Source organism: Mytilus galloprovincialis, chromosome 2 (assembly GCF_965363235.1).
Source record: "Mytilus galloprovincialis chromosome 2, xbMytGall1.hap1.1, whole genome shotgun sequence".
Lineage (NCBI taxonomy): Eukaryota > Metazoa > Mollusca > Bivalvia > Mytilida > Mytilidae > Mytilus > Mytilus galloprovincialis.
This window is the reverse complement of record NC_134839.1, coordinates 93,039,784-93,066,900: the sequence shown is the minus strand read 5'-3', so window position 1 is coordinate 93,066,900 and position 27,117 is coordinate 93,039,784. Positions and strand designations below refer to the sequence as shown.

The window sequence follows — 27,117 nt, the reverse complement described above, 5'->3', positions numbered from 1 at the left end:
GAACCAAACAACAACAAAAACAAAAACCAACAACCAACAACAGCCATTAAGAAATCAGGATTGTTTTAATTCAGTTTTTACACCACTTTTTGTGTATTTTTTTCCAAATTAAAGTTTCATTCTCTTATCATCTTGTATCTTGTAGAGTTGAAAAAAAACCAATGATATAATTAATTAAAAAAAAAACAAATCATAAAAAATCCACAACATATTTGAAAGATAATTATAAACTTGAAGTATTTGTTATAAATTTGAAGTCAGATTACTTTAGATCAGTTAGCACTTATTTGAAATCATTTAAACCTATATCACAGATTACAGTAAACAACACAGTTGGGCATAAATGTCTAATTCAATGGCTGTCCAACATTTGGACCATGAATTTGATTAAAGATTAAAAAAAAATGTTGAAATAAATTTGTATGCACAAAATGTAGTATCAATGAATTTATAACAATACTTATCACTGTTATGAGAGCTTTGTTCAATGCATTTATGAAATGAAATATTTTGACAAACACATTTATCTAATCACTAATATGAAGAGTAAACACCATAAGTTAAATCAAGATATTCACACAACCATTTCTACTGATGATTTTTTAAATTTGTTTCGATGAAAATATGTTCAATATTATGCTAAGAAAATAAGTGCACCATGTCTAGGATAATGCCATTACACACAATAAAATTTAATATTTCATGTAAAAATATCTTGACACATAACATTTTTAAGAAAAACATGTATAAACTGTCTAAAGAAATAATTGAATTCACAGGGTCTCACATGTCTTCCATTATACCAGTTACTTATCTGATTTAATTGTCTATATTTCATACACTCAAAGTTGATAAATTATCTGTTTTTTAATCATCGAGGTGTCATTACTTGTATAAAGATAAACATCAATGCAGGAAAGTTTAACTGATTCTAATCAATTTGAAATCTCCAGAAAAATGATCAGATTTGGCTATAAAAATGCAAACACTACAGAAATTTTCATAAAGAACATTTTTTCCTGAGTTGACTGATGTCTTCTTTCCTGGCCATATCTCCTGCAGATTCTACCTTCTTCAATACTGTCTCTATATCTAAAAAAAACAAAGGTTATATGTTACAGTTTAATACTGAAACTTTACCCCAGAAATGACTTATCCAGAAATGATAAAGTAACAAATCTGGCACATTGGATTTTTATATAATACTAGAACACACCCGTGATATCGCGGGTCCGTGTTTGAATTAAGTATATAACTATGTGCAAGCCTCATCTTAGTATTAGTACTGTCATCTGATAAAGTCATGCCGATTATAAGATACACAATTTTCTCTGCTTTCAAATCTTTCTGTTTGAACCCGTCGAACTGGAACTTATCAATTATTGGTAATATTAATTATTTGGAAAACAAAAGGTCCTGGAATGGAGTATTTTTTAATCAACAGCATTGTCCTATATTAGTTATAAATACAGTTGAATTCTTTGATTCGCTGTTTTACGTCATGCCCGCTAACAAATTGAAACTTATTTTAGTCCAGATTTTCAGTATTCGTATTGTTATCTTAGAAAGTCTTACGGATTAAAATACTACAATAGGTAACAATTTGACAATTTAGTAGTGTCAACCCTGTGATTATGACCCGTGTATATAGCATATTAATCCTGAATACACTGTTTGGTGGTGCGCCTGTCAGATGCGGAACGTACAGATAAGGTAATAGGTAACAGGTGATTATACTATTGGTATCGGTATCGGACTCGACGCGGAACTTCCTAATTATTGGCAATATTAATTACGTGGAAAACAAAAGGGCCTGGAGTGGTGTAATTTTTAATCTACACCTTTGTACTATATTAGTTGTATATAAAGTTGAATTCTTTGATTCGTCGTTTTTTACGTGATGACGGCTGACAAATTGGACCTCGTAATTTTAGTATTATAGATAATGAAATAAGTGACATACTCATACATATCATGTTTTGCCTAACAATGTCTTTTTTAAATAGATGTTCTTATCATTTAAGATTATTATTTTCTGAAATATGCCATCTACCATATGTGAATGAAATCAGACTTACAGCTGATATCATTTCATTAATTATTGAGTAAATTTAATATATTATTAAAGTTCTTTTGATATCAATATAGATAAAAAAAATTGTCAGAATTACCTATGTGCCCTGTTTTCAGCCACAGTCCTTACAAAAATACTTAAAAAGTTATCCCTCAATTCAGATTTCCCTGAAATCGGTTCCATCCATGTTTTGTTTAAGAGAAAACTGTTCTCCAAATTAAAAAAGAATCGTACATAAAAATGAAGGCACAAGCAAGAGACAATAACGTGGTGGTAGCAGGACTGACATGTCAAAATCTTAATAAAATACCTTCTTCAAATTTATAATGTGGGAAATAATACATTATAGCAGTCAATGTCCTCACAGACTACTGTGTCAATATGACATTCAGTGAACAACATTTTCATAGCATCATGTAACATTACCTTTCTTTTCTTCTTTAGACATGAACATGGCAATTGTTTCAAATCTTGGCACCTTGCTCACGTTCATCAATATCTGATAACTTGTAGACAGATCATCTACAAAAGATCAAACACATTATGTAAAAACATTGAAAACGGGCAAATTAAATACAAGTCAGTTTCACAAAAAAACTTATGACTAAGATTGATTGTATATCATGAACAATTTAGTGTACTTACAATCAATCTTAGTCATAAGTTTTTTTATGGAACCACCTCAATATGTTTATTATTAAAAGTTGCCTTAGTATATGGTTTATTTAAGAAGTAGCTTATATTGTTAAAATTAATGGATTTCTATGAGACTATTCTCTATAAATATTAAAACTTTTGACAAATTATAACATTCTTTCTGAAAAAGAGACATAAACACAATGGCTAGGCTATAGGAAAATGTCTCCAGTGCTGTATAAATAAGAACATTAAGTGTGTCACTGTGTAACAATGTGTAAAAAGTAAAATCACAAAAATACTAAACTCAGAGGAAAGTCAAATCGGAAAGTCCCTAATCATGGCAAAATTCAAATGACAAAACACATCAAAAACGAATGGACAACAACTGTTATATTCCTGACTTGGTACAGGCATTTTCAAATGTAGAAAATGGTGGATTAAACCTGGATTTATAGCACTAAACCTCTCACTTTGTATGACAGTCTCATCAAATTCCGTTATATTTACAGTAATGCGTGAACTAAACGACATAATAAATAAAATAGTCAAAATCTGGGTACAGCAGTTATCATCGTGTTACAATTTTAAAAGAAACAATTGCTACATTTGGTGTCACTGTGAAACAATGTGTTATTGTGATACAAAAGTAAATTTATGGTAAAAAACCCATAAATATTCCCAAAACAAAATAGTGGTATAATGCAGTCCGTTAAACATGATGAAAATCAATCCCACCAAATATGAGAGATTTCTGTCAAATTGTCTTCACAAGGTTACACCTAAAAATACTCCTGAAAAGTAGTCAAAGTCCCATAACTCCTGTAAATTTGGTAAAATCAAAATTATGGTATAATATGGTTGACTAAACATGATGGCAAACAATCCTAGTGTGAAGTTTGAGAGCTTAGAGTTGGAGAGATTACAAATAGATTTGAAACAGTTTTTCTATCTGTTTTCTCCAAACCTCCCATTTCAGAAACATAAAGAGTCACAATGATGGCTGCCACCTATTATTTACACCTAATTAAAGTAATCAATATCACCCTTTTTCCCCCCACTCTCTACGATGTATCTTTATTCTTACCTTCACCAGTAAACTTTTCTGCAACACATTTTGCTATTTTGCTCAGCATTGCTCCATCTAATTTATTGCTGATCACTGAAAGATAATTAAACCAATGCTGACTTACATATTCAGCTGAAAATATGTTGTGTACTTTCAAATATATGTGTGATGATTTTTATTTGTAGGCAGTGTCAATGGTTATGGCTATAGGAACCTCAAAAACCTATGTTATGAATCATTTAAACTGGGATGCACATCTTTACTTCCAATAGAGAAGACAGTTTGAAGTTTAGTTGAATTCTGGTTTAACAAAATAAAATAAATTGATAACTGTTAAAAGTTTTACATTTGAAAAATCATTATACCTTTAGGGAGTTCTTTTGGTGGAATCTGTCTCAGAAGATCAGCATATGGCTGTAAATCTGTTGACTGTTTTAATGAATTCCAGGCTGTTATAAACTCATATGGTGTGGCTTTCTCTAGCTTAGGAACAGACTGTGGCAATCCAAAACTTGTTGGCTTGATTGTGGATGACTTTGTCCCACTAGAAGGCTGTGTTGATTTCTTTTCTGTTTGTTTTTCTTTCAATATTTCTGAATCTGTTTTTGTCCCTTGTGACTTTGTTTCAAGTGGCTTTTTTTGTTCCTGCTTTGAAGAAGACCCCTGTTTATCTGGCTGTTTTTCAACCTTAGTGTCTACCTTTGTTGAACTACTAGTTGATTTGGATACTTTAGGCTGGTCCTTTGAAACTGAAAGACAAGAGCAATACAATTTTGTAAATATTACAAAATTCTATAATGATATTCTTTAATTAATGTAATTAATAAAATGTTGACTAAGATATGACATATTTGCTAACTATATGTAATTTTGATACTAAAATGGCAATACTTTTAACATTTTAACTATGCAACGCATCCAAATTCAGTGTACCATGACTGAAGATTCAGAGCCAAATAATCTCAATTAAAAAGAGATGTGTTAAGCTCATACAACTGCATACAAAATATGATAAGTTTAATTGGTTTCATTTAATCTGACCCTAATCATAAATCAATTGTTGAAAATGCCACAGCAGCTAGAAATATCATGCCTAAATCTCTCTGTCATTTCAAGGAGTGACTGATTAAAAAAGTGTGATTTAGACAAAGACAACAGCACAAGTGATTCATGTGGGTCATTTCAGTTGGATTCTGTTTGGCAACACAATAAATCTACAGATTGATATTATGAATGATTATAATGTGTTTCATTGTCTTTTCATATAAAGGTTGCTGTGATATATGCGGTATGGGCTTTGCTCATTGTTGAAGGCCTTACGGTGACCTATAGTTGTTAATGTCTGTGTCATTTTGGTCTTTTGTGGATAGTTGTCTCATTGGCAATCATACCACATCTTCTTCTTTTATAATTTATGAGCTGATGTGACCCATACAATCACCTGATCAATCAATCATCGGTCTTGCCTTTTACAAAACAATTATAATTTGTTGAAACTACTTTTAATTGAGAATTTAAAAATATCTTAAAAATCATCTTTATATTGTCTAGTTTATGATATTTGAATAGACTTATTGATCTAACCTTCCTCCTCAGATTCTGAGTCTGTCTCCTCAATAACTATCCTCTTCCTAGGCTTGTTTTCTGCAGGTTTCCCCATCTCTTTCTTTAAGGAATTAAGTTCCTACAAGTTAAAAATAAAGGTTAATTTGTGCACATATTTATCATGAAGTATTAGTTAATTATCATTTTTCTTTAAAGTCTTAAGTCCTAATTCATGTATTTCTTACATTGCTCTCATCTCCTTAATATTGTAAATTCAGAAATTATTGCATGCATTTATTATTGCTAGATTAATTATTGCGATGTCAGGAAAATTTGCATACATATATATTTATCAGATATAACAATGCGATACTCACACAGTCACATTATTGCATTAATAAAAACATAGCAATAATTTCTGAATTTACAGTATCTAAGCTATTAGGATTTCTCTGCATGCATGATTACAAAGAAAAATTACATGGATAAAATATTATGTAATGTCACAATATTTCCATTCAATTCCCCCAATACTGACTTAATATTTCATTAAAAATTCATTTTAATCAGACAATTTTTTCATTAATCTCTTTCCTTTTCTCAAAGGAATTTTGATTTGATATATTTTTAGCTTGTGTCTTGAATATGTAGTATCTACCTCTCTCCATAAAGCCTTCACTAAATCCATTTCTTTTTTAGCTGCTGTATTTTTAGGATCTACTTTTAACAACTGATTTAAATCTTCTAAACTGGCTTTGTGTGTCTTCAACATCTGAAATGTATTTCTTGTTTACAACATTGATATAAAATCCTATTCTATGGAAACTTTCAATAACTGATTCATTTCTATGCAGTTTTTTTGTTCCTGAAATGCATTTTTTTATGTAAAATTGTTTTTTATAAATTGTTTTTTTAAAGCTTCTATGTTCTTGAAAATTTGGAATGATTTAGGCAACAGATTTAGAACATCTGAATAAAACTAGATTTAGCATAATATGGTTTGTTAATATTTCCATCATATTTCTGTACATTGTTTAGAAAGTTTACTAATCCTATAATTCTCATATCTGGAATTTTTTCTGTAATTTTAAAATCTAAATGTTCTCTGAGGGATCACTCTTTCATAGTTATAATGTTAATGCACAAATTCATAATTTGATTGAAATAATATTCCACATCATCATTTGTTCACAGCTATCAAATTTCAAATTGACTCTTTTTTTAATCTGATATACACACAAATACTCACAGCATTAACATATCTTTTTTAAATACAATTCTGAGAAAGGTATTTTAATTGAGAAAATATATTTCTTCACTGTATTTTACGTAGGTTGTATATATATTCATAGATCTTTTTCATAAAAACGTTATTGTATCTGTCACAGTCTAAATACTACATATATTAAAATCATTCGACATTTAGATGCAAGTTTTCAATGCATACAACATTTTATAAAAATCACATATACTTTCTAAAATTAAGATTGTTGTTTAGCTACTTTCTGGTAATCCTACCTTTCTAGCCTGAGCTCTTCTAAACAAAGCTTTCACATTATCTTTATCAAGTGACAATGCTGTTGTACAATCTATTTCTGCTTCTGTTGGCTAAAACAATAAATATCTTATCAGTGTAAAGCTACCAATTAAAACTCAACTTCGAACAACAACAAAAATAAAGGTTAGGTTAACCCTATTAGATCGCTGTACATTTAAAAAATATTCTACAGAGCAAATAATTCTTGCCTTTTATTGATAATCACTGCAGCAAGTAGAGGCTATAAGGAGCCTGTATTGTTATATCTTAAGGCATTTGTATGAAGCAAAACTGATCATTCCCTTCCATAGAAAATTTATTCCTAAAACAGTGAGTGTTTTAAAATTTCAAACCATTGGCAAACAGGAAGTGGCTGTGTGGTTGATATAAATATTGCTTACATACTACAACTCAACATTATCAAGCTCCATACAAATATAAAATCATTCCCTTCCATAGAAGATAAGGTCTAACTCAAGATTTCTACATAAGGTCTTACAGATTGGAGGATAGACTGAGTATAGCGGTTACTAGACCTGCTTTTGCCATTGGAGTCACAGATAGAAAATACTTTAAATTTTAATAGCTTAAATTCATCTCCTTTATCTTAATTTTTATGTTTTCTTATAATATTAATTTTAACATATATATCCTCATAAAGGTTTGCAATTTTCAATTTTAAATTGAACTAACAACCACCTTTAAAACCTACCTTTTGAAGTTTTAAATAACACAGAGATCTGTTTGTAAAACTGACAACCTTTTTTGGTAAAATCTCAATACATTTTGTATAACATGGCACAGCTTTCTGGTATTCACCCTTGAAAATAATACAAATGGTAATAAACTGCAATTGTTTATGTTATATGTTATATGTTAGTTTTAATGGAATTAACATCAATTAAGCTTAAACTAATGAAATAGCTAAAATCGGCATCTAGCATAGGAGTAAAGAGCTATTTCCTGAGGAAACACATGAGTGAAATCAGTATTTTTTTTAATGAACATGTATGCCCATTTTATATCAGTTGACATTGACTTGAATCAGATATTAATTTATACATATAATGCTCCTGCTGACCAAATATACATCTTGATTTATTTAGTGTATTTTGTATTCATTTGCTTAATATTTATTTGACTTTTAGGTGAATCTCATACTGGTATCTTAAAAATAAAATCTTTGTATAAAAATACCTTTTGGACATATGAATTACCCTCTGTCTTAAATTCTTCAAATTTCTCTTCTTGTGATTTATCTTTCACCTTTTCTGTTGTTTTAACACTTTGAGATGAAGATGGAACACTGTTGTTGATTGGCTGACTAGATGCTGATGATGTGAAAGATGTTTTGATAGGTTGAGATGATGCAGTGATTGGTACTGAACTGTCTATTATTTCTGGAATTTCCCATGATTGAACAGAAGAAACCCTGGGTAATTTTTCTCTCCATTTTGAACCATCAACTTCTATCAAATGTTTTGAACACCTTCATAAATAAAATAAGTAAGTTATCCAAGAAATTGCAAATAATACTTGTATGATATAATAACATAGGGTTATTTGCATGAATATTGGGGAATATTGTCCAGAGTAGAATTTTATATTGCACGAGCTTGCTAGTTCAATATATGTTCTACGAGGGACAATATTCCCCAATATTCATGCAATAACCCTTTTATTGTATAGTAATATAATATTTGAAAGTTAAAATTGGTTTAAAATAAGATTTTGTTGTTGATGACGTCATGAATTTTGTAGATGTATTGCACTAGTGCAATATTGGAATTTATTGCACGCTAACTTTTGGTTACTTTCTGTGGGAAGTATTATATTGACGTGCAATAATATCATTTATTGCTCAGAAATTCCTTATAATAAAATTTACATATTATCATTTATTCCAGCAAAACTAAGACAAGTTTTTGGATGAAATGGTGAAGTGTTCAAATTCAATTGTCAATTTAGGAAGCTGATGTGTACTTAAAAGAACATGTGTACACCGAGATTGGACCATTGTATGTATACCTAGTGTATTATGATATTTCTCCACTTGAGACAGTTAGAAGTTCCAATTAATAAAATGTCAATAGTAGAGAAATATTATATTGCACCAGATTCAGTTATGTAATCTTTTTCTCAAATGATTTCTAAACAATATAAACACAATTTTTCACTTTCTATTTCAACAAGATGTGTTCTTTATGCGTGACGCTATCAAGCATGCTCATCATTTTCATGATGTTATAATAGAAAATTCAAAGAATAGCAAGAAAAATAGCAAGAAAAAATATATGTCATAATTGAAATTGAGATTAAACAAAACCCACATTATAGATACAAAAATAATCAATAAGTTAACAAAGTATGATGTATCGGCTAAAAATGAGAGAAAAATAATATGCTTTAAGCAGATCCTGGCACATTGGAAATTTTTAAAGATAAAAAGATTTGCCGATAATTTCCCCAAAATAGTACATTCTGTGTTTCCTAGGTGACACCAAATTTGACTTTTATTATTACAATACTGATTGTATACTAAACTGATCAACAACAGGTGCAACATACCTGGCAGATCCCTGAAGTGCCATGTCCACTGAAGAGTCTATACTTAGAACATGCTTATAATCTGCATAAGCTGGTCGATATCTAAAAAACAAACATATTACATGAATTTAAATAATGTTACACTATTTTGCATAGAAGCCATATAGTTTGCTACTGAGGTTTCCTCCTTGAAAAAAAAGAAGAATGTGTCTTGGGGACACATATGCCCCAGCTATAGCTTCGTTCTTGTCCAAGTTAAAAAGGGGTAAAACTCTTGTACAGTAAAGGCCTCACTGTTGAAATTCTAACTCTGTGTTCTTATTATTGTGCATGAGTTTCATAAAATTTAGATGAGCAAAAACTTACAAGTATGCAGAAACAAAATGAGGCCGACAGACAGAGGGAAGGACAGTCAAGTGAAAGTTTAACAAAAACACTAAAATTGTTTTCCATTGAATTCAATGGATTTGCAATAACTTTCAGGAGAAAAAACTAAAACAATTTACTATTCCTGTCAAGTCCTTTTATGGCATTGATGATAGTGTAATATTAAATTAAAACCATTTTTGGCAAAGTTAACTTGTTAAAATAACATTATTTCTCGGGAAAGATGTCAATACCTAAAATCAGAAGACTAAAAATGTTTCCTTACTGTTTTTACAAGAAGCATTTTTCTTGAAATCATTTTTTGCTAATTAATAGATTTTTTTAAAAGCAGAAAACAGGTTATACTGGTTTACCGTTCCAAAATTTCATATGCATTGGCTCTTCTAAGCAAAGGTTTGATTGAGTGAGGCACCAGATCTAATGCTGTTGTACAATCTCTAATAGCATGTGGGCAGTCCCCTGTCTTCAAATAACAAGCTGCTCTGTTACTGTATATGAGAGAGATATTAACTCTCTGATCAGTTTTCTCTGAAATTGGAAAAATAAGTTCTTAAGTCATTTTAAAGAGCATGTATTCAAATGAACTTGAGAAATCATGGTCCGATAAATCTTTGGGGCACTGAATAATGATGTAAGAATTATTTTTTGTTGTTGTTCTGAATCTGTAAGACATATATGATGCCCATATGTGTTTTGAAAGGAAACAGTTGATTCTGGACAAAGTGAAATATACATCCATAGAAAAAAATCCTCTTGACAATGTGAACACATATTTTATGCATACAAACATTGTAGTAATTATTAAAACAAAACAGCTTGAAAACTGCTGGATATAAAATATACATTGGTATTTCAAGAGATTAATCAAAGTTTAAATATCTCTCATGCATGCAATCACAGAGCAAAATAAAAGTAAACAGGGCACACATACAAGCAGAACAATTGTATAGTGTTATCATTTTATATGATGTTTCTTTTGTTGATAAAATAAGATGTTTTACACAAAATATTTAAAATTATGCAAATTTTTAGACATGGTATTAATAGGATAGTTTAAATTTCAAGAGTCATCTCTGAATCCAACACAAACCACATGTGTTAAAGTTGGGATTCTTTTAGCAGCCTCTGTGATATATGGAAATATTACCTTTGAGTTCACTTATTGGTAGGGGAAACAAAATTAAACCCTCTATTTTCTTATAAAATATCAAATTTTCCATTTACAAATAACTGAAAACCCCTGCTATATGCACATTTAATAACAGATTTGCTGAGTCATTAGATATTTAACTGTATCAAATGAACAGATTCTTTAACTTCCTTGCTGAAAGCCATTTAAACTGGTTGACATTTAAAACCATGTAAGGTAAAAAAATGTTGTCATCTTTTTCTTCAAATACTAAAATATCCCAAAACCTTGGAAGTTGGAAACATGATTGTTGCATCTCAATATGTCTGGAACATATTAAACAGTTCTATAAAGAGACTTCACATTAACATAAATTTAGTATGATTGCTAGTTTAGTTTTCATAATATCAGTCCAAGGGCAGTAATCTTACAAATGTTTAAATCTGTAAGGTCACAGTTCTTACCTTTTTCCATTTTTTGAATGGCCACATTGTATTTAAGAATAGCATCACCATATTGACCTGCACGGAAAAATGTATTTCCTGACTCCCTCAGTTCTGCCACACCTTTGGATAATGGTCCTTGTACAAATTTAGGTCTTTCTGTAATTACATGTCCATTAGTTTCTTCTGTTTTAACAGTTTCTGAATTCCTATTTTGCCCACTGTTACTGGATTCTTTTCCTTTTTCCTTTTCCTTAGTCTCTCCCATATCTGATTTACTTTCACTGCTATCAGCTGTGCTTTCTGTCTGTGTTAGGGGAAAATCCAATTTATTTTCAGTTTGAGTATTACTTCCTTGTCTGGTATTTTTAGGAAGTCTACTTTCATTTTGACTTTTATTTGTTTCAGACACAGCTGAAGTTTCTACAATATCTTCTTCTTTCCAAATATTCTTATCATTATTTTTAAGAGATGTACTTTCTTTATTTTTGTTGTGTCCATTTTCAACAACTTTACCATGTTTGTTATCATCTTGCTTACTTTCACTTTTAATGCTTTTTTCACTGTCCACTGGTTTCTTATTGTCTGACTTTTCTTTTATAATTTCTGGTGTTTTTGGCTTTTGACCGCCATCAGAATGACCATAGACAATTTTTTGGCCCTCTTTTGGTGTCTTATCAACAACAATTTCATCATCAGATTCTTCATCAACTTCTTCTATCACCATTCTTCTTCCCTTTTCCTTTCTTTTCCTCTTTTCTTCCTCATGTTTCCCTTCTTCAATAGCTAAATCTTCAATAAGATCCTGTCACAAAAGCAAATGATTTCTATCTAAATAAATTTTATTTTAGGAAATCTGATATTGGAATAAGGGCATATAATACAGTGGCAGTAGCAGATTTTTACTTTCATACATTGCATTGGCAAGATTGCCAATAATATGAAGCTGAAATACCAAGAAAACCCTATGATGTTATCAATTCAGATGCAAACTGGCTTTAAAATTAAATACATTTTACATTCACCATATAAAAAAATCAAGGTAATTCAATTTTCAATGAATTCAAACAAAGTAAAATTTTGGACCTCAATATTGACCAATTTATAAACAGGGCCCAAAATCTTATATACAAAAATACCATTAGATTCAGCATATTAAAAAAAACAAGAATTCAAGGCTTTGAATTAAACCCCATTTGAAATTGGTCAAGAAAAAATTTGTAAGGGTTCCGCGGAATTGTGTCTATTTTTGCTGTAAATTGCAGGCTCAACAAAAATGAGGAAAAAAATCAATAAAAATATTCCTCTTGATACTATCTTTTGATTGTAAGAAGCTTCTGTCCAAGTTTGGAAAAAATCCTGGATAGTTTATGAATCTAATAAATGTTTTAAATACTTTAACTGCAGACTGTATGTAATGTTCACTGGAAGAAAAACTAAGTCCATTTATAAGTAAAATACAGATACACAGGTACAATATATTAACAAAATTTCCTTCTAGATACTAGCTTTTGATCATAAACATGCTTCTGTTCAAGTTTGGTACAGATTTAAAATAGTATAAGAAAAGGTATTATTTTTTTAAAAATTTAACCACAAAGTGAATGTGTTGTTTCCTGGCAGAAAATCTAAGTCCATTTATAAGTAAAATACGGGAAAAATGGATTTTTTTCTTTACAAAATTTACTTCTGGATACTATCTTATGATCATAAACAAGCTTTTGTACAAACCCAGGATAGATTAAGAAAGTTATTAAAATTTTAAAAACTTTAACCACAGAGTGATTATTTGTGGATGCCGCCGCCAACGGAATGTAGGATCAATTAGTCTTGCTTTTTCGACTTAAGTCAAAGGCTCGACAAAAAGCAATTTATATAAAGTATAAGAAACTTAGTGTTTTGACCTCTTTTTCCTAAACAGTTAACCCTTTCACCAAAATCAATCCCAAAACCCTTCCTTTTTCGTTACGAAACTTTGTGGTACAATTTCAAAGAGATCCATACACTATTACTCAAGTTAATGTCTGAAAACCAATGTCTTCAGATGACAGCAACAATGATGACACCACTGACAACGTCATAAAAAAAAACCCCAAAATTTGTATAATTTTTTTTCCATTTATCTGTGTATAATTGTACGAAAAACAAAAGAATCTGTAAGACATTGCTCACTAATTTAAATCTTCTTCAATGATGTTGACTGTATTCAATAGTATGAAAATTCTGGAATCAATCAAATTTTGGGAAGAGCAAAAGTGAGGAAAAGCCTTCTGAAAGTTGTGAAGACTAACATGAAGAGGACTGAAATATATAAGATTTACAGCAAACAGGTAGTAGATCATTGAAGAGTATTTTGCACATGGTATGACATAACTGATAAAGCTATGAAAAACAGTTGCTGAGAAATATGTCATGAAAGTTCATTTATGTGCATGACATTTCAAAGCTTCATCAAACAGGAGGTCGAACGTTAACGGAACTCAAAAATTGTCCTAATGGCATAACATGGTTCAAGCTTTGTGCTATATATTTTAAAAGAATATGTATTTTATTAAGATTATGCAAAAGACATGTTATCTTCCCAAAATCAGCTGTAAAATGCTATGTGTTTCCTTCTAAAAAATATTAAGTATTGACAAATTATATACTTGTGTTCTATTACAATTACCTGGGCTCTTTTATTCTCAGGTTCTAATTTTAAAACTTGTTTATAATCTTGTAAAGATTTACTGAACTCTTTAATTCCTTTGTAGGCTGTTCCTCTTCTTAGAAGAGCTGAAATAAATACAAAATTATTTAGATGACCTGATCTTTAATTCATTAATTAAATAAGAAAACAAAACAGTAAGCAGAGCTTACAAATTCATTCCCCTTACTTTTTTGTAAAGCTAAAACAAATATCTTTTATGTTTCTGTGTGAACCCCCAAAATTCATTAAAATAAATTCAATAAGTTGAACAGTCAGCTGTATGTACATACGTCCAAACAGTAAACCTTGCATTTATCTGATTTTTTAATAGTTGTTTCAATTAAACTAGTCGGATTTCAGTTAAAAATATGAAAGGTTAAACTAAATACAATCATAAAGATGGATTCAGGAGATACAAGGATGAACAATCATATGTGCTTACAAACCCGCACTCATAATTCAAAGTATTGGAAAACAGAAAGAGGGGTCCGACAGATCCAAAAAATCCTCATACATTACCACATGCTTTACGCCCTTGTGGAATGCAACCTTGCACATAGACATAAACTTGTCACATTGATTTATTTTTGTACATCATGAATGGCAAACACTGGAGACCAAATAACATTTACTTCTTACTCTTAGTAGAATTTAACTTGAATCAACGACTAAAGGAGTTACCTACCTTTGATGTTATCTGGTTCTAAATCTAGGACACGATTACAGTCCTCTGCTGCATTTGTCCACCCAGATATTTTCAAATCTAAATAAGAAATCAAGATAAGAAATTAGAGTCTGGAAATAACACTACCTTTTCAACAACTAAAGTCCTTTAAGAGAAAATGTGTACAATTTACAAAGTATAATTATGTTTAATTACCTGTTGGTAAAACTTTATCAAGTTTCTCAGAAGGGATTGGTATGGATAAGCTAAGATAGATAATAACTACAACTTTAGTCAAAGTTGAAAATGTTCTTTGAATTTATATTCTAATTTAAAAATTCTTGTAAGACAAAATTCAACTTTAAACACTTTATCTATACTGCTATGAAAAAATGTTCAGTAATTTTGTATATCCTCCTCTTTCCATCCTTCAAAGTAAGCCTAGATAAGGCTGTCAAAATTTAAAATGAATGTAAACACATTCATAATTACACTACCAACAATTTAACCCACATTATAACCAGCGTTAAGAATGAAACTTTATTTGTAAATGACAAACTTCTTTATCAATAAGGTATATAAAATCTACAAGATTTCAAAATAAATGACTTCCAAAAAAGTATACTAGTAAATTTCATCCTGAGATATTTAGACTTTGCCCAACAGTGTTTTAGTACATAGATTATATGAGATGATTAACAAAAAAATAGTTCAAAATTCAAAAATAAATAAAATGTACATGAGTTATTTCCCTTCTGCAATTTAAACAGTAAAATAACAAAAATACTGAACTCCAACAAAAATTCAAACCAGAAAGTTCCTTATGAAATGCTGTTATTCTGTCTTGCCATAAATATTGTTTTGTATAACTTTTTTAAAATACAATCCAAAACAAAGGGTTTCTACATTAGAGGTCAAAACATTTTTAATGTAATTCAAAAATATCTGGACATAAAATCTTAACTGAATTGAACTTGCATCCTTGAGTAAGCTAGTGAAAGTTCATAATGCGGTCCAACGATTTACAGAAAAGAGCGACGATTTACAAAAAAGAACCGAAAAGGACCAAAAAGAACCGAAAAGGACCGAAAAGAGGATACATATAAATTTATTAAATAAAGTTAAAACAATTCATATGTACACTGATTTCTTTTTATATTGTTAACAATTCTTCGTAATAATAAAATTGAATACAATGTAACTTGTTTTTTTTAGTAATATTTTTTTTAGGTCAGAGGAAAAGGAAACTGGCTGATAGGACAACTACGATAAAACGGCAACGCGTGCAGTAAATTGGTTTCAAAAAACAAACTGTGTGTAATTCAATGTATTTATATGTGTATTTCTCAGCACTAGCTACTTATACTTCTTGTTTTTCTTTTTATAGGTAAAATACACTAATAAACCTGGAGTACATGAGTCAATGTCAACACTAGTATTAATTGAATTATAGTATATTGCTATTATTTTGTTGCGTGTTTCCTGTAGTATTTTTTTTTTTATTACTCATATTACATATCTATTGTCTGTGTATTGCATATGTTATTGTTTGTATGCTATATGCCCTCCTAGGGGCCCTTATTTGGTGAATAAAACAAATCTTTTCTATTTTTCTATTCAATAAGATAGGCATCCGACCCTACCTGTAATTTTTCACAAACATGTGAGTTAAAATTAGTCCTTTCACAGTATAAGGTTTTCAATGATTTGCAATTTGCTTATTTCCTTCGATTACAAAAAAAATCGATATCCTTTTCGGTCCTTTTCGGTCCTTTTCTGTAAATCGTCGCTCTTTTCTGTAAGTCGTTGAACCCTTCATAATGGAGTACCTTACACAGTTACATGCTATAGCCCTCTGAGGCAGGTATGGAGGGCAGTTTTATACTACGAGTGTAGGTTTATAATGAAGTACTGTACACACTTACGTGCTATAGCCCTGTTATTGTATGAGGCAGCTGTTGAGTGTAGTTTTATACTACGAGTGTAGTATGCTATTGACTCCTCATAGTCTCCTGCTCTGAATGCCTGAATGAAAAAAAAAATCAGTATATCAAAATGTGTTCAAATTAGTCAAGCTTATGACATGTGATTAAGTATTCAATATACTATTTAATATTTAATTTGATTCCTATGAAGAAAATGAAGAAATCAAAATAATATCCTCACAGTAAAACAAAATAGCTATCTTTGCCAATTTTGAAATTTTAGAATTATACCAGTTCAATTCTAATCTATTTTAGATATATGAATATGCAGTCTCTACTTGAAAATTTTGAATTATACCAGGTCAAATCATACAGTGCTATTCATTAACGTTATACATCTACCCAATCAATGTTATAATAACTTAACTTTCATCACCTATGAAATTTTAGAAATGTACTAGCACAAATTGCACTAAACTATTCCTGTTGGATGCATATCTATGCAGTCTCTGTTTTAAATTCTTAACCTGTTTCAACTTTGAAATTTTAGGATAATATGAGTGTGGTTTGGTTTTAACTTATATTATGATAAAGATAGTTTCAGTTAAATAAGAACAGATTTCTGTGATTTATTTTATATCATCATAATCATACTGATTACCTATGATATCTATTATCTGAAATATTCATAGATATACTTACATTTATTAAATCCATTTTTAATATTGGTGTTGTTATATATATTTTCTAAGCACATACAAAATTTATCTATTTATCGTACAAAAGATCAGTGAATTATAACTAGATGTTAAATAGATATTTTATTACTTCTGCTACATGACAGTTTAGAAAAAAACTTTACTTCATTTCCTTTGTCCTTTTCCTTTCCTGCTCTCATTATCTTTTCCTCATCTGTCATTCCTAAAAAAATTAATGAAAAGTGTACAGTACCAACAAGGCTATGTTCAGCACTTTAGCTTCAGTTTTTTTAGGTTTGATGCTGGGCGATGTCCATGGATTTCAGATACAAATATTTTAAATTTGATTGTAATTTTTCATCAACTAAACAGTATACTTTTGTGCAAAATAGAGCAAGCTATGATAAACTTAGCATCCTTATAAAATGTTTATTTCTTATCACACTTAAAACCTCTGATTACAGAACTATCTATAACATTAATCTTAAATATCTATTATTTCAATGTTTTAAAGTGCATTGACTATTACATGTATAGAATATCCATCATTCAAATGATTACATTATTTGTGTATACTAGGAGAAAATGATTTAAAAAAGATGACATAGAAGAAACAATACCAAAAATAGAGCTGATTTTCTTTTGTCTTAAGATTGTATTTCATGCATTTTCAGAAAAGTCAGAGTCACTTCTTTAAATTGAAAGTTTCTTTTTTAATACTCTATGAGGACTTATAAATTAAATTTTTTTATAAACACCTGTTTCTCATTTAACATTTACAACATGTTTGCGAATTGGTCATGCCATCAGTCGAGAATTTTTTCATGTGACATAAGAAATTTATTTGTGTTTTGTCTTAGATACAGATAATTGAACTGTATTGAGAATCAATGTTTAGTTCGTTTCAATACTAACATACCAGCAGTATTAATGTTAGTATCTATTTGTGGAACAACTGTTGATGATTTGGTAGGTTTCTTTTCTTCCTTCTTATCCTTCTTGTCTACATCATCTAATTCTTTATCAATATCAAATCTATAAAGTAAGCAATTGCATATGTTAGTTCTGTATTTATTCTAGTGTCTATAAATTTTTCAAAGTGAATACATTAAATATAGGGACTACACTGGAACTTAAAAACTGGCTACAATAAAATCTCCAAAGTAAAGCTTTTGTCAGATATTTAAATTTTGGAGCACTGACTATGTAATTTAAAGTCATATGAAACAAGTGACTGGTTAAAAATAATGTTTAGCTAATTCTTGAACCAATGCATGTATATATCATAAACTTAGTCTTCTTTTTACTATTTTATAATTTTTTACACAAACATATCGTATAATTGTCATTTTTTTTCTCTCTGTCTGTAATGACTTTAAAGATTACAATCATTTATAAAAGTAGTTGATTTATCCGAGAAAATCTTAGATCCTTAAGATTTGCTTTATATATATTTTTATATATCTAAGCAATCTTTAAGTGTCTGTGTAAATTATGTCAATGAAACTTACTTATCCCATTCCTTGTAATCTCTTGGTGTTACTCTCTTACTTTTCTTTCCTGCATCTGCCTCATTACTCTAAAAATAGAAAAATAAACACAAATTTAAATCAAAGACAAATATCTGCCTGCTGTAGAAGTCCTCAGAAATCCCTACATCTCAAAGGAAGCAAGTAAAATTGTGTTGCTCCTGGTAAGGACTACACTTGCTCCAGAAAATTTTTCAAACATTGCAGTCAAATATTTGTTCATGAAAAGCAGCACTTTAAATCAATAATTGTATTAATAAATTAAAGTCATATGAATAAATGGAGGACTGAGGTACATATAATTGAAATATTTACCAAATTACACACAAAAATAAACAGCTGCGCCATGAGCGCATGATACGCCCGACGTCTTGTGTGGCAGTTTTATGCAATAATATACAATTACTGTCTTTTGATAAGGTAAATATGCGGTTTTATTGACTTTTGAAAAAATGATATTCACTGAGGCCGACGGCCGAAGTGAATATCAGTTTTTCAAAAGTCAATTAAACCCCATATTTACCGAAACAAAAGACAGTAATTGTTTTATTCCATATTCCGAGAAAAGAAAATGTATTTAATGACAAACATAATACCAAAACTAATTTTACACGAAACATTTTACCAATTAACGTTGCATGTAAAAGCGCGTGACGTTTAGCGCGGTGAAAAACACTTTCTCAGGTGAATATGCTTTTTTATTCAAAATGCAATTCATATAGAGAAACATACTAAAATAATACCAATATAGAATAATCATTAATATTTTCTGAGAAAGTTTTAAGCAATAACCATATATTGTTTTTGAGATACGGCGGGACATGTGACCCCCCCCCCCCCCCCACCTCTTTTTTTTTTACAAAAAAGTAAATATCACTAAAATAAATTTTTTAATCAAAACCAAAAAATGTACAGATCTTTAGATTAATATAACAAAGAAGTGTGTAAAGTTTTAAGCAATATTCATAAATTGTTTTTGAGATACGGTGTGACATGTAAAAAAAAACTCTCCCTTTTTTACAAAGTAATCAATAACTCAAAAATAAATTTTTCTAATTATCACCAAAAAGTATACAGATCTTCAGATTAATATAACAAAGAAGTGTGTAAAGTTTTAAGCCATAATCATAAATCATTTTTGAGATATGGCGCAACATGTAAAAAAACTCTCCCCCTTTTTTACAAAATACTCAATAACTCAAAAATAAAATTTTGAATCATCAACAATAAGTATACAGATCTTAAGATTAATATAACTAAAAAGTGTGTAAAGTTTTAAGCAATAATCAAAAATCGTTTTTGAGATACAGTGCGACATGTGAAAAAACACATCCCTGTTTTACATGTAGTTACAAAGTGCCATTACTCAAAAAGTTTTAATCTTATTTCCAGCAAAAAGTATACAGATCATTTGACCATCATAAGAAACAACTGTAATAAGTTTCATGAAATTTGGATAAGTCGTTCTCAAGTTACAGTGCGACATGTTTATGCTGGACAGACGGACGGACACAGGACATTTGTATACCATAATAGGTCCCGTCAAAATTTTGACGGGCATATAAAAACCCAAAAGACACTCAGATGTCAAGACATGTATAATCTTCAACAATATATAAGAATCATGTGAAATGTACAAGTGCCATGCCCTTCACTGGCACAATGCTGTTCATTGACACCTTGGTGTATCAATTTCAAGCTGGAGCACTGTCAGGCTCTTAATTACACTCCCTCATGTTTAATGATTACAATTCAGTAATAAATATCTTTAAGTTACCGGATTACTTGTGCCATTCATAAATCCTGATCTGATGGGAGGTAACTCTGGATCATCAAAACTATCAGTGTATCTTTTCTTTGAGGATTCTGTAGTTTTCATATCCATCTCCCAGGTCTGCAAGATAATTTTTTATTAGAACAATCAAATTCCATTTTATAAATCTACATTGAAATGAATTTCTGTAAAACGAATAACATTATCTATGTGTACCTAATAATTATGCAACCCATGACATGTAAAAACGCTTTTCAAAGAGAAGCTTGACAATTTAAGGTTAAATATTTTAATTTATATGACTAGAGGTAACAATTGTTTATATGCCATTATTGTGGCTAGTAGATTGAGGAATAATCTCCATCTGACCAGAAGTTCATCTTTTGTTATGGGAAACCCAAATATTACTTTGATAAAAAATGTTAATAACAGGTGCTTTATGTCCTGATGAGGAATATGTACATGTTTGGTAGAATTCTGTCAAGCAGTTTTTTAAAGAGTTGGGGATTAACAAAATTTGACATGAATGACAATGCCAGAAGTGATCCTTAAGTATTGCTGCAGTTTTCAAGCCAGGTGGCACATATAAAAAAAGATGTGGTTTGATTGCCAATGACACAATTCTCCACAAAAGACCAAATGACACAGAAATTAACAACTATAGGAACTGGACAGCCTACAACAATGAGCAAAGCCCATACCACATAGTCAGCTATAAAAGGCCCAGATACAACAATGTAAAACAATTCAAATGAGAAAACTAACTAATTTATGTACAAAAAATGAACAAAAAACAAATATGTAACACATAAACAACAGACAACCACTGAATAACAGGCTCCTGACTTGGGACAGACACATACATACAGAATATGGCAAGGTTAAACATGTAAATGGGATCCAAACCCTCCCCCTAACCTGGGAAAGTGGTGTAACAGTACAACATAAGAACGAACTCTAAAAGTCAGTTGAAAAAGGCTTAACTCATCAGATGGATACAAATAGAAGTACATCTAACAAAAACACAGAGTGGACGTGGCCGGGTACTTGTTTATATCCCAACAACAAAAAGACAATAATTACAGATCTGAGAGAACTTGCAGTAATTGACAGCTAGTTCAAAGCCACTTACAACTAATAACTAAATCATGCATCTAAGACTAAATTATCAATCAGTACACATCCAATGGATTTAGTGTAAAGCCCATTCTGCATAGTCAGCTATAAAAGGCCCGAAATGATAAATCTAAATTAATTCAAACATATTTGTTTTTCTTTTGAAACCCTTCACATATCCTCAGACCTAAACAATGCAGTAATGTTTCTGGAATGCAATTGTTTTCCCCTTTACGTTTATGAATAAAAGGAGATGTGGTGGATATGTAAATGAGACAGCATCCAGACAATTCACCTTCAAATCTGTATCTATTTTCTTCCATTCATCTTTTGCAAGATCTCCAGGTCTGCCAAGTGGCACTTCTTTCCTCAATACACGACTAAAGATAGAGAATAAAATATTCATATTTGATATGATTGCAGAGCGTAAAAAAATCTTAGTTTCTAACACTTTAACATAGCTACTGTTATTGTTTTGATAGAAATTAACCCACATTTGTACAACTTTAAAACTGTATTTAAAGTTAAGGTTTATTCTGAAAGTCATTAGCTTCTAAAATTGATGCTGTATGCTTAGGTTGTTGACATCGTAGAAAATAAAATCCATATTATAAAAAATATTTATCATCTCACTGAAAAGAAGTAAAACAATATCAGATTTAAATGAAAATGAGTTATTAGCCAGGATTTTTTCATTCTGATATATTTGTAAAATACTACATATGTATACGTACTACATACTGTTAAACATGTTGAAGAAAATAATTGTTTCGATTACTTAGTGAATGCAAAAATATGTAGGTGATATCAACAATCATTCTGAAGCATACTATTTTCAATATCAAAATTACAGTAGATAAAAAAATTAAAATGAGTGTTATTTTATAAAGATAAAAACATACCTTTTGGGATTTAATTTCTCAATCCTTTCTTCACAAAATGTCTCTAAATCTGGATAAAATCCTTCATCACCTGATCTGTTGAAGACACATGAAAAAGAAAATTTGGTGAATCTATTATCTCTATATATATATTTATATATATATATATAAACGCCTAAAAAAGTGTACACAACAACTCCAAATACAAAAAAAGGTAACTATAAATGTAATTATTTATAAATATTTCGGATAACAGATATCCTTCATCGGTATATATGATTGTGATGTTGAATGAATGAATTATCAGTCTACTTAGATTAAGCTGTTACAATCTTGAAATTTATACAATAAAAAAGTCAAACCGAACATCAGTTAAGACGCTTGCACCATTCTAAAAATTTATTAAACATGACATAGGTTATATGGCTTATTACAACAGAGAGTTCAAATATATGCTTTAAATACAAATAATAATGTATGATATGAACTAGTACAATTCTAAAACTTTAACGGGAACGACAATTATGATGGTACAAGAATGATTATGTCAATAAAATTACCAAATAGACAGCACTGAACGATCTAAATTTATAAATATTTTGAATTGACAGATTAAAGTAGCTGAAACAGACTCTGAGTATTTAAGCATCACGAACAAACAGCCGTTAAAATGTAATAATTAGTTTTGAATAGGTATAACTGGAAGAACGTGGCTTGGTACTTATATATCCCTCAAAAAATTAAGCAATTTAAATGGGTATCTTCAACAAGTTTATTTAATGGATGAAAAAGGTTAAGAAATTGAAACAGAAACTGTAATAATACGTAATATAACCTAATGTGAAGCACTACATGGAGTCGAACTACATCTTTTCATTTATCCCCTTTGGTGCCAAAGTTGTTAATTTCCTTATCCAAAACCTCTCCCGAGCGAGTCTTTCCTCCTTAGACCAAATAGAGTTGTGGTCAATGATTTTAATGGTCAGTTGATTGAGATCTGCCTTAGTGTGGCCAGGGGATCTCAAATGTCGACTGAGAGGGAGGTCTGGCTTGCATTGGTAGTCGCTACGATGGCCGTTCATTCGTTTGTGAAACGGCTGTTCTGATTGGCCAACATACTGTTTACCACATTTACACTGTAAGAGATACACAACATTTGAAGTCTTGCAATTAACATTGCAAAATATGGTGTATTCTGTACCAGTGGAGTGACTGTTAAAAGTCTGGGTATCCAGTATTTGTTTACAAGTCAGACATCGTTTATTTCCGCAACCCTTGCAAGAGCCCCCAAGAGTCTGCTTGAGAGGATACGTCAGCTCTCACTAGCAAGTCTTTAAGGCTTTTGGGCCTACGGAAAGCCAATACAGGTGGCTACATTTACAGTTACCTTTTTTTGTATTTGGAGTTGTTGTGTACACTTTTTTAGGCGTTTAATTTATTTATTGTGTACATGTATCATTACTCGTAACGATCCAGCGCCCTCGTGGGGAATATCGTTGACTACTATTCAGACGTTTTATATATATATATATATATATATATATATATATATATATATATATATATATATATATATATATATATATATATATATATATATATATATATATATATATATATATATATATATATATATATATATATATATATATATATATATATATATATATGGAACTATATATATATATATATGGAACAGATAAATGTAGTTTGATCAAAATCTTGATCCGGTATACAAATGTATACTTATTAGCATACTGAATGCTGAATTTGGTCATGTATAATCTGCTATTCTTTATTATCAATTTCAAATTGTCAGAAAGGGTAACAGTGTGAATTGTGCTAAAAAATTAAATATTACTTCAAGCAAGAAATGAAAGAAAATGTTAATTTTACAATGTTAACATTTGCTGCCAAGTTGGGGTTATTTTTGGTAAAAGAGGAGGTTGTACTAATTTCTTTTCAAATTCTTCAATTATTTTAATCTGCCTAATTAAAACATAAATTTTAATAAAAATATCAAGTATTTTACTGTTGCAAATATCCTTTTACCTAGCTCCACTATGTGTCGCCAAGTAAACTCAATTTGAGAAAGTAAAATCTACGTTTTTCGAAGGCCAAGCTTAAAATACAATAGTTATCTTCTAAATAGTAATTCAATTTTTGGTTTGTGACTAAAAAAAAAAATTTGTTTTTGTATGTGGATATTTTAGCTTAAACGTGACAGTTTCTTGTACCTTTAAAATTTTGTGAGGAGTCAAAATCATATAGTAAATGATCCCTGTTAATGATCTTTTATTCTTTTTTTGAAAAAGTAAAATCTAAATAAGTTAAAGAATTACCTAAGGATTCTAAGTATTCTCTCAAGTTCTTTGGTGTCTGTACATTTCTCTATGTATGGATAATCTAGATGAGTGAGAGGTATGTCATACTTCCTTGTTGTCTCTGACTGGAACAACACATTATCACTCACTGTTGACATGCTGACAATACCTAAATATATAAATACTTGGTGATATTTCACTGTCAATACCTTCAAATATTAATGCTTGGTGATATTTCACTGTCGATACCCTTTTCCTGTCGAATTTGTTTTGAATTTTCATAGCCTCACCGGACACAATTACAAATGATATTTGAACTGTGATTAATATTTTTTTATGTAGACTACTTTTCTTGAATTGTTTATACCATAGAATTTAAGATGTATGAAGGCTATCCATTTTGCATCATATCCCACATAATTTTTTATTCACGTTAGGATACTTTAGTAAGATTTGCGTGACCTCGTTTTACAGGTCAAGAGAGCCACATATGGACGCAATTCCGAACAGCACTATATTGATATATCTTGCAGAAGAAATCAATGACAAGTCTAGATTGATAAAGCATACATTAATCTTTATCTCAAACACATTTTCATAGGAAAATAAGATTCACAAGTTTGTTTTTTCCTTCAATTACTTCAGCAGTGGTTGCAGACGAAATGTCGGTCATGTGGAAAGGAAAGATTTCTAATTTGTTTTTGTTTTTGTGTAAGTTCCTCCTTTAAAGAAGCACTAAATTCAAGTTATCCATCTCGATTGTGTACTTATCATTCATCTATTGATTTTTTTTTTATATAGGTCAAAATTTTTTTCAGAGTTCTCTGGACTTTTCAATAAAATTAACATATTTGCTTTTTACCATAAATAGGGTCATAAGAGTCTAAAAAAACGTCAATTGTGCGGTTATTTGGGCAAGATAAAAGGCATCACGCATATGAACAGAATCAGGAGATATTTTTCTTTCTATATATTAACAAAAGAAGGTAATATGCACTTACCTTTATGCTTTTTTTATATAACTTGCAGGCCAGATTGCCGTTCTTATAATATTTTCGGAATGATTTTGTCATCGTCATCAACATTCACAAATGGCACATAAATTGTATTATCATGAAAACAAGGGAATTTTAATAGAGGGTGGTAAAGGGGGTGCTTGCACGAAAAAAAACGGGAAATAAGACATAATTTCACGTTGAACGTGAAATAGTTTCTGTAATGAACGTTGCACGAAAAATAAATACTTTTATGTGAACCTTTTGTGACTGAGTCACTGTCTTCTTGTATATATTGACTCTTTGTTTTACTTGATATTCCCGATTTAGTATACACATTTATGATATAATTGGCTTATGGCTTTTAAAAAAGTTTTTCTTGATGATCCCTGCCAAGTGTTTGAATTTTATTTGAAAAATACCGAGCACGCAAAATAAGAATTTGAAAATCATGATGCACGTAAAATCAAATAAGCAGAACACGTTGAACGAGACACCCGTCTTACACGACTGAACGTCAAATAAAAAAGTAAAAACACGTTGAACGTGAAATAAAAAACGGCGATCACGTTGCACGAAAATAACCCTTTACCGCCCTCTTAATAGGGTTTTTATTTATAAAAACATTTATTGATAAATATAAATAAATATGATCTCAGAGGGCAAACATTGGAAATCGTTCATAATTGTGTCCAGTCGTAATTGCATCCTGTGGGGCTATATAGAAAAGAATAGAATATATGTTAACAAAATCCAAGTGTGATCGAATCAACTGAGGCTGAAACGACAATAGCCGAACTGGAATTCAATTGTGGCCTAAACAACTCAGGCCAAAGTGGTATTGTGGCCAGAATTACTTGTGGACCAACTGGTTGTATAGCAGAAACGTCTAGAAATCATTGTCATTGACACAGTCAAATACTGAAAGTGAAATAGCCAAAAAAAATCATTCTTTATTGTCTAAAGGAAACTTATATTCCCTTTTTAAGTTTTATATGTCAGACTCTACCAGATATTGTTGGTATTTTTTTTTTGTTAAGGAAACTACATGTTTTTACCTGAAAGTAAATTTTAAAAGGGCAGTAACGTGTTAAGAAGTGTATCCAGCAAGTTCTAAAGCTGCTAAGGAAGCCTTTCAGTATATCTTTCGGAATC

At 30.2% G+C, this 27,117-nt stretch overlaps 1 protein-coding gene across 1 annotated transcript; it reads right to left on the bottom strand.

Moving 5' to 3' along the window:
* Positions 1–676: 676 nt before the first annotated feature.
* LOC143064897 (sperm-associated antigen 1-like) lies at positions 677–27,117 on the bottom strand. The gene is made up of 23 exons (XM_076238100.1): positions 27,021–27,117; positions 24,986–25,136; positions 22,665–22,739; positions 22,058–22,142; positions 20,650–20,766; positions 18,855–18,922; positions 18,263–18,378; positions 17,508–17,566; positions 16,646–16,745; positions 14,742–14,819; positions 14,036–14,142; positions 11,389–12,172; positions 10,149–10,323; positions 9,430–9,510; positions 8,059–8,350; positions 7,574–7,681; positions 6,843–6,932; positions 5,983–6,096; positions 5,364–5,463; positions 4,145–4,528; positions 3,798–3,872; positions 2,501–2,596; positions 677–1,092 (listed from the first exon to the last, which is right to left on the bottom strand). Exons 2-23 carry the CDS (start codon positions 25,123–25,125, stop codon positions 1,001–1,003), a joined length of 3,336 nt encoding a protein of 1,111 aa, XP_076094215.1. The 5' UTR covers positions 25,126–25,136; positions 27,021–27,117; the 3' UTR covers positions 677–1,000.

Bases quoted from the DNA above. Each gene is read 5' to 3' on its own strand.
- LOC143064897 (XM_076238100.1), bottom strand. From the start codon at position 25,125: ATGTCAACAGTGAGTGATAATGTGTTGTTCCAGTCAGAGACAACAAGG. The intron at 5,464-5,982 runs GTAGATACTACA...TTTAACTTGTAG, and splicing joins TGAAGGCTTTATGGAGAGAG to GAACTTAATTCCTTAAAGAA. The intron at 4,529-5,363 runs GTTAGATCAATA...CTTGTCTTTCAG, and splicing joins CTCAGAATCTGAGGAGGAAG to TTTCAAAGGACCAGCCTAAA.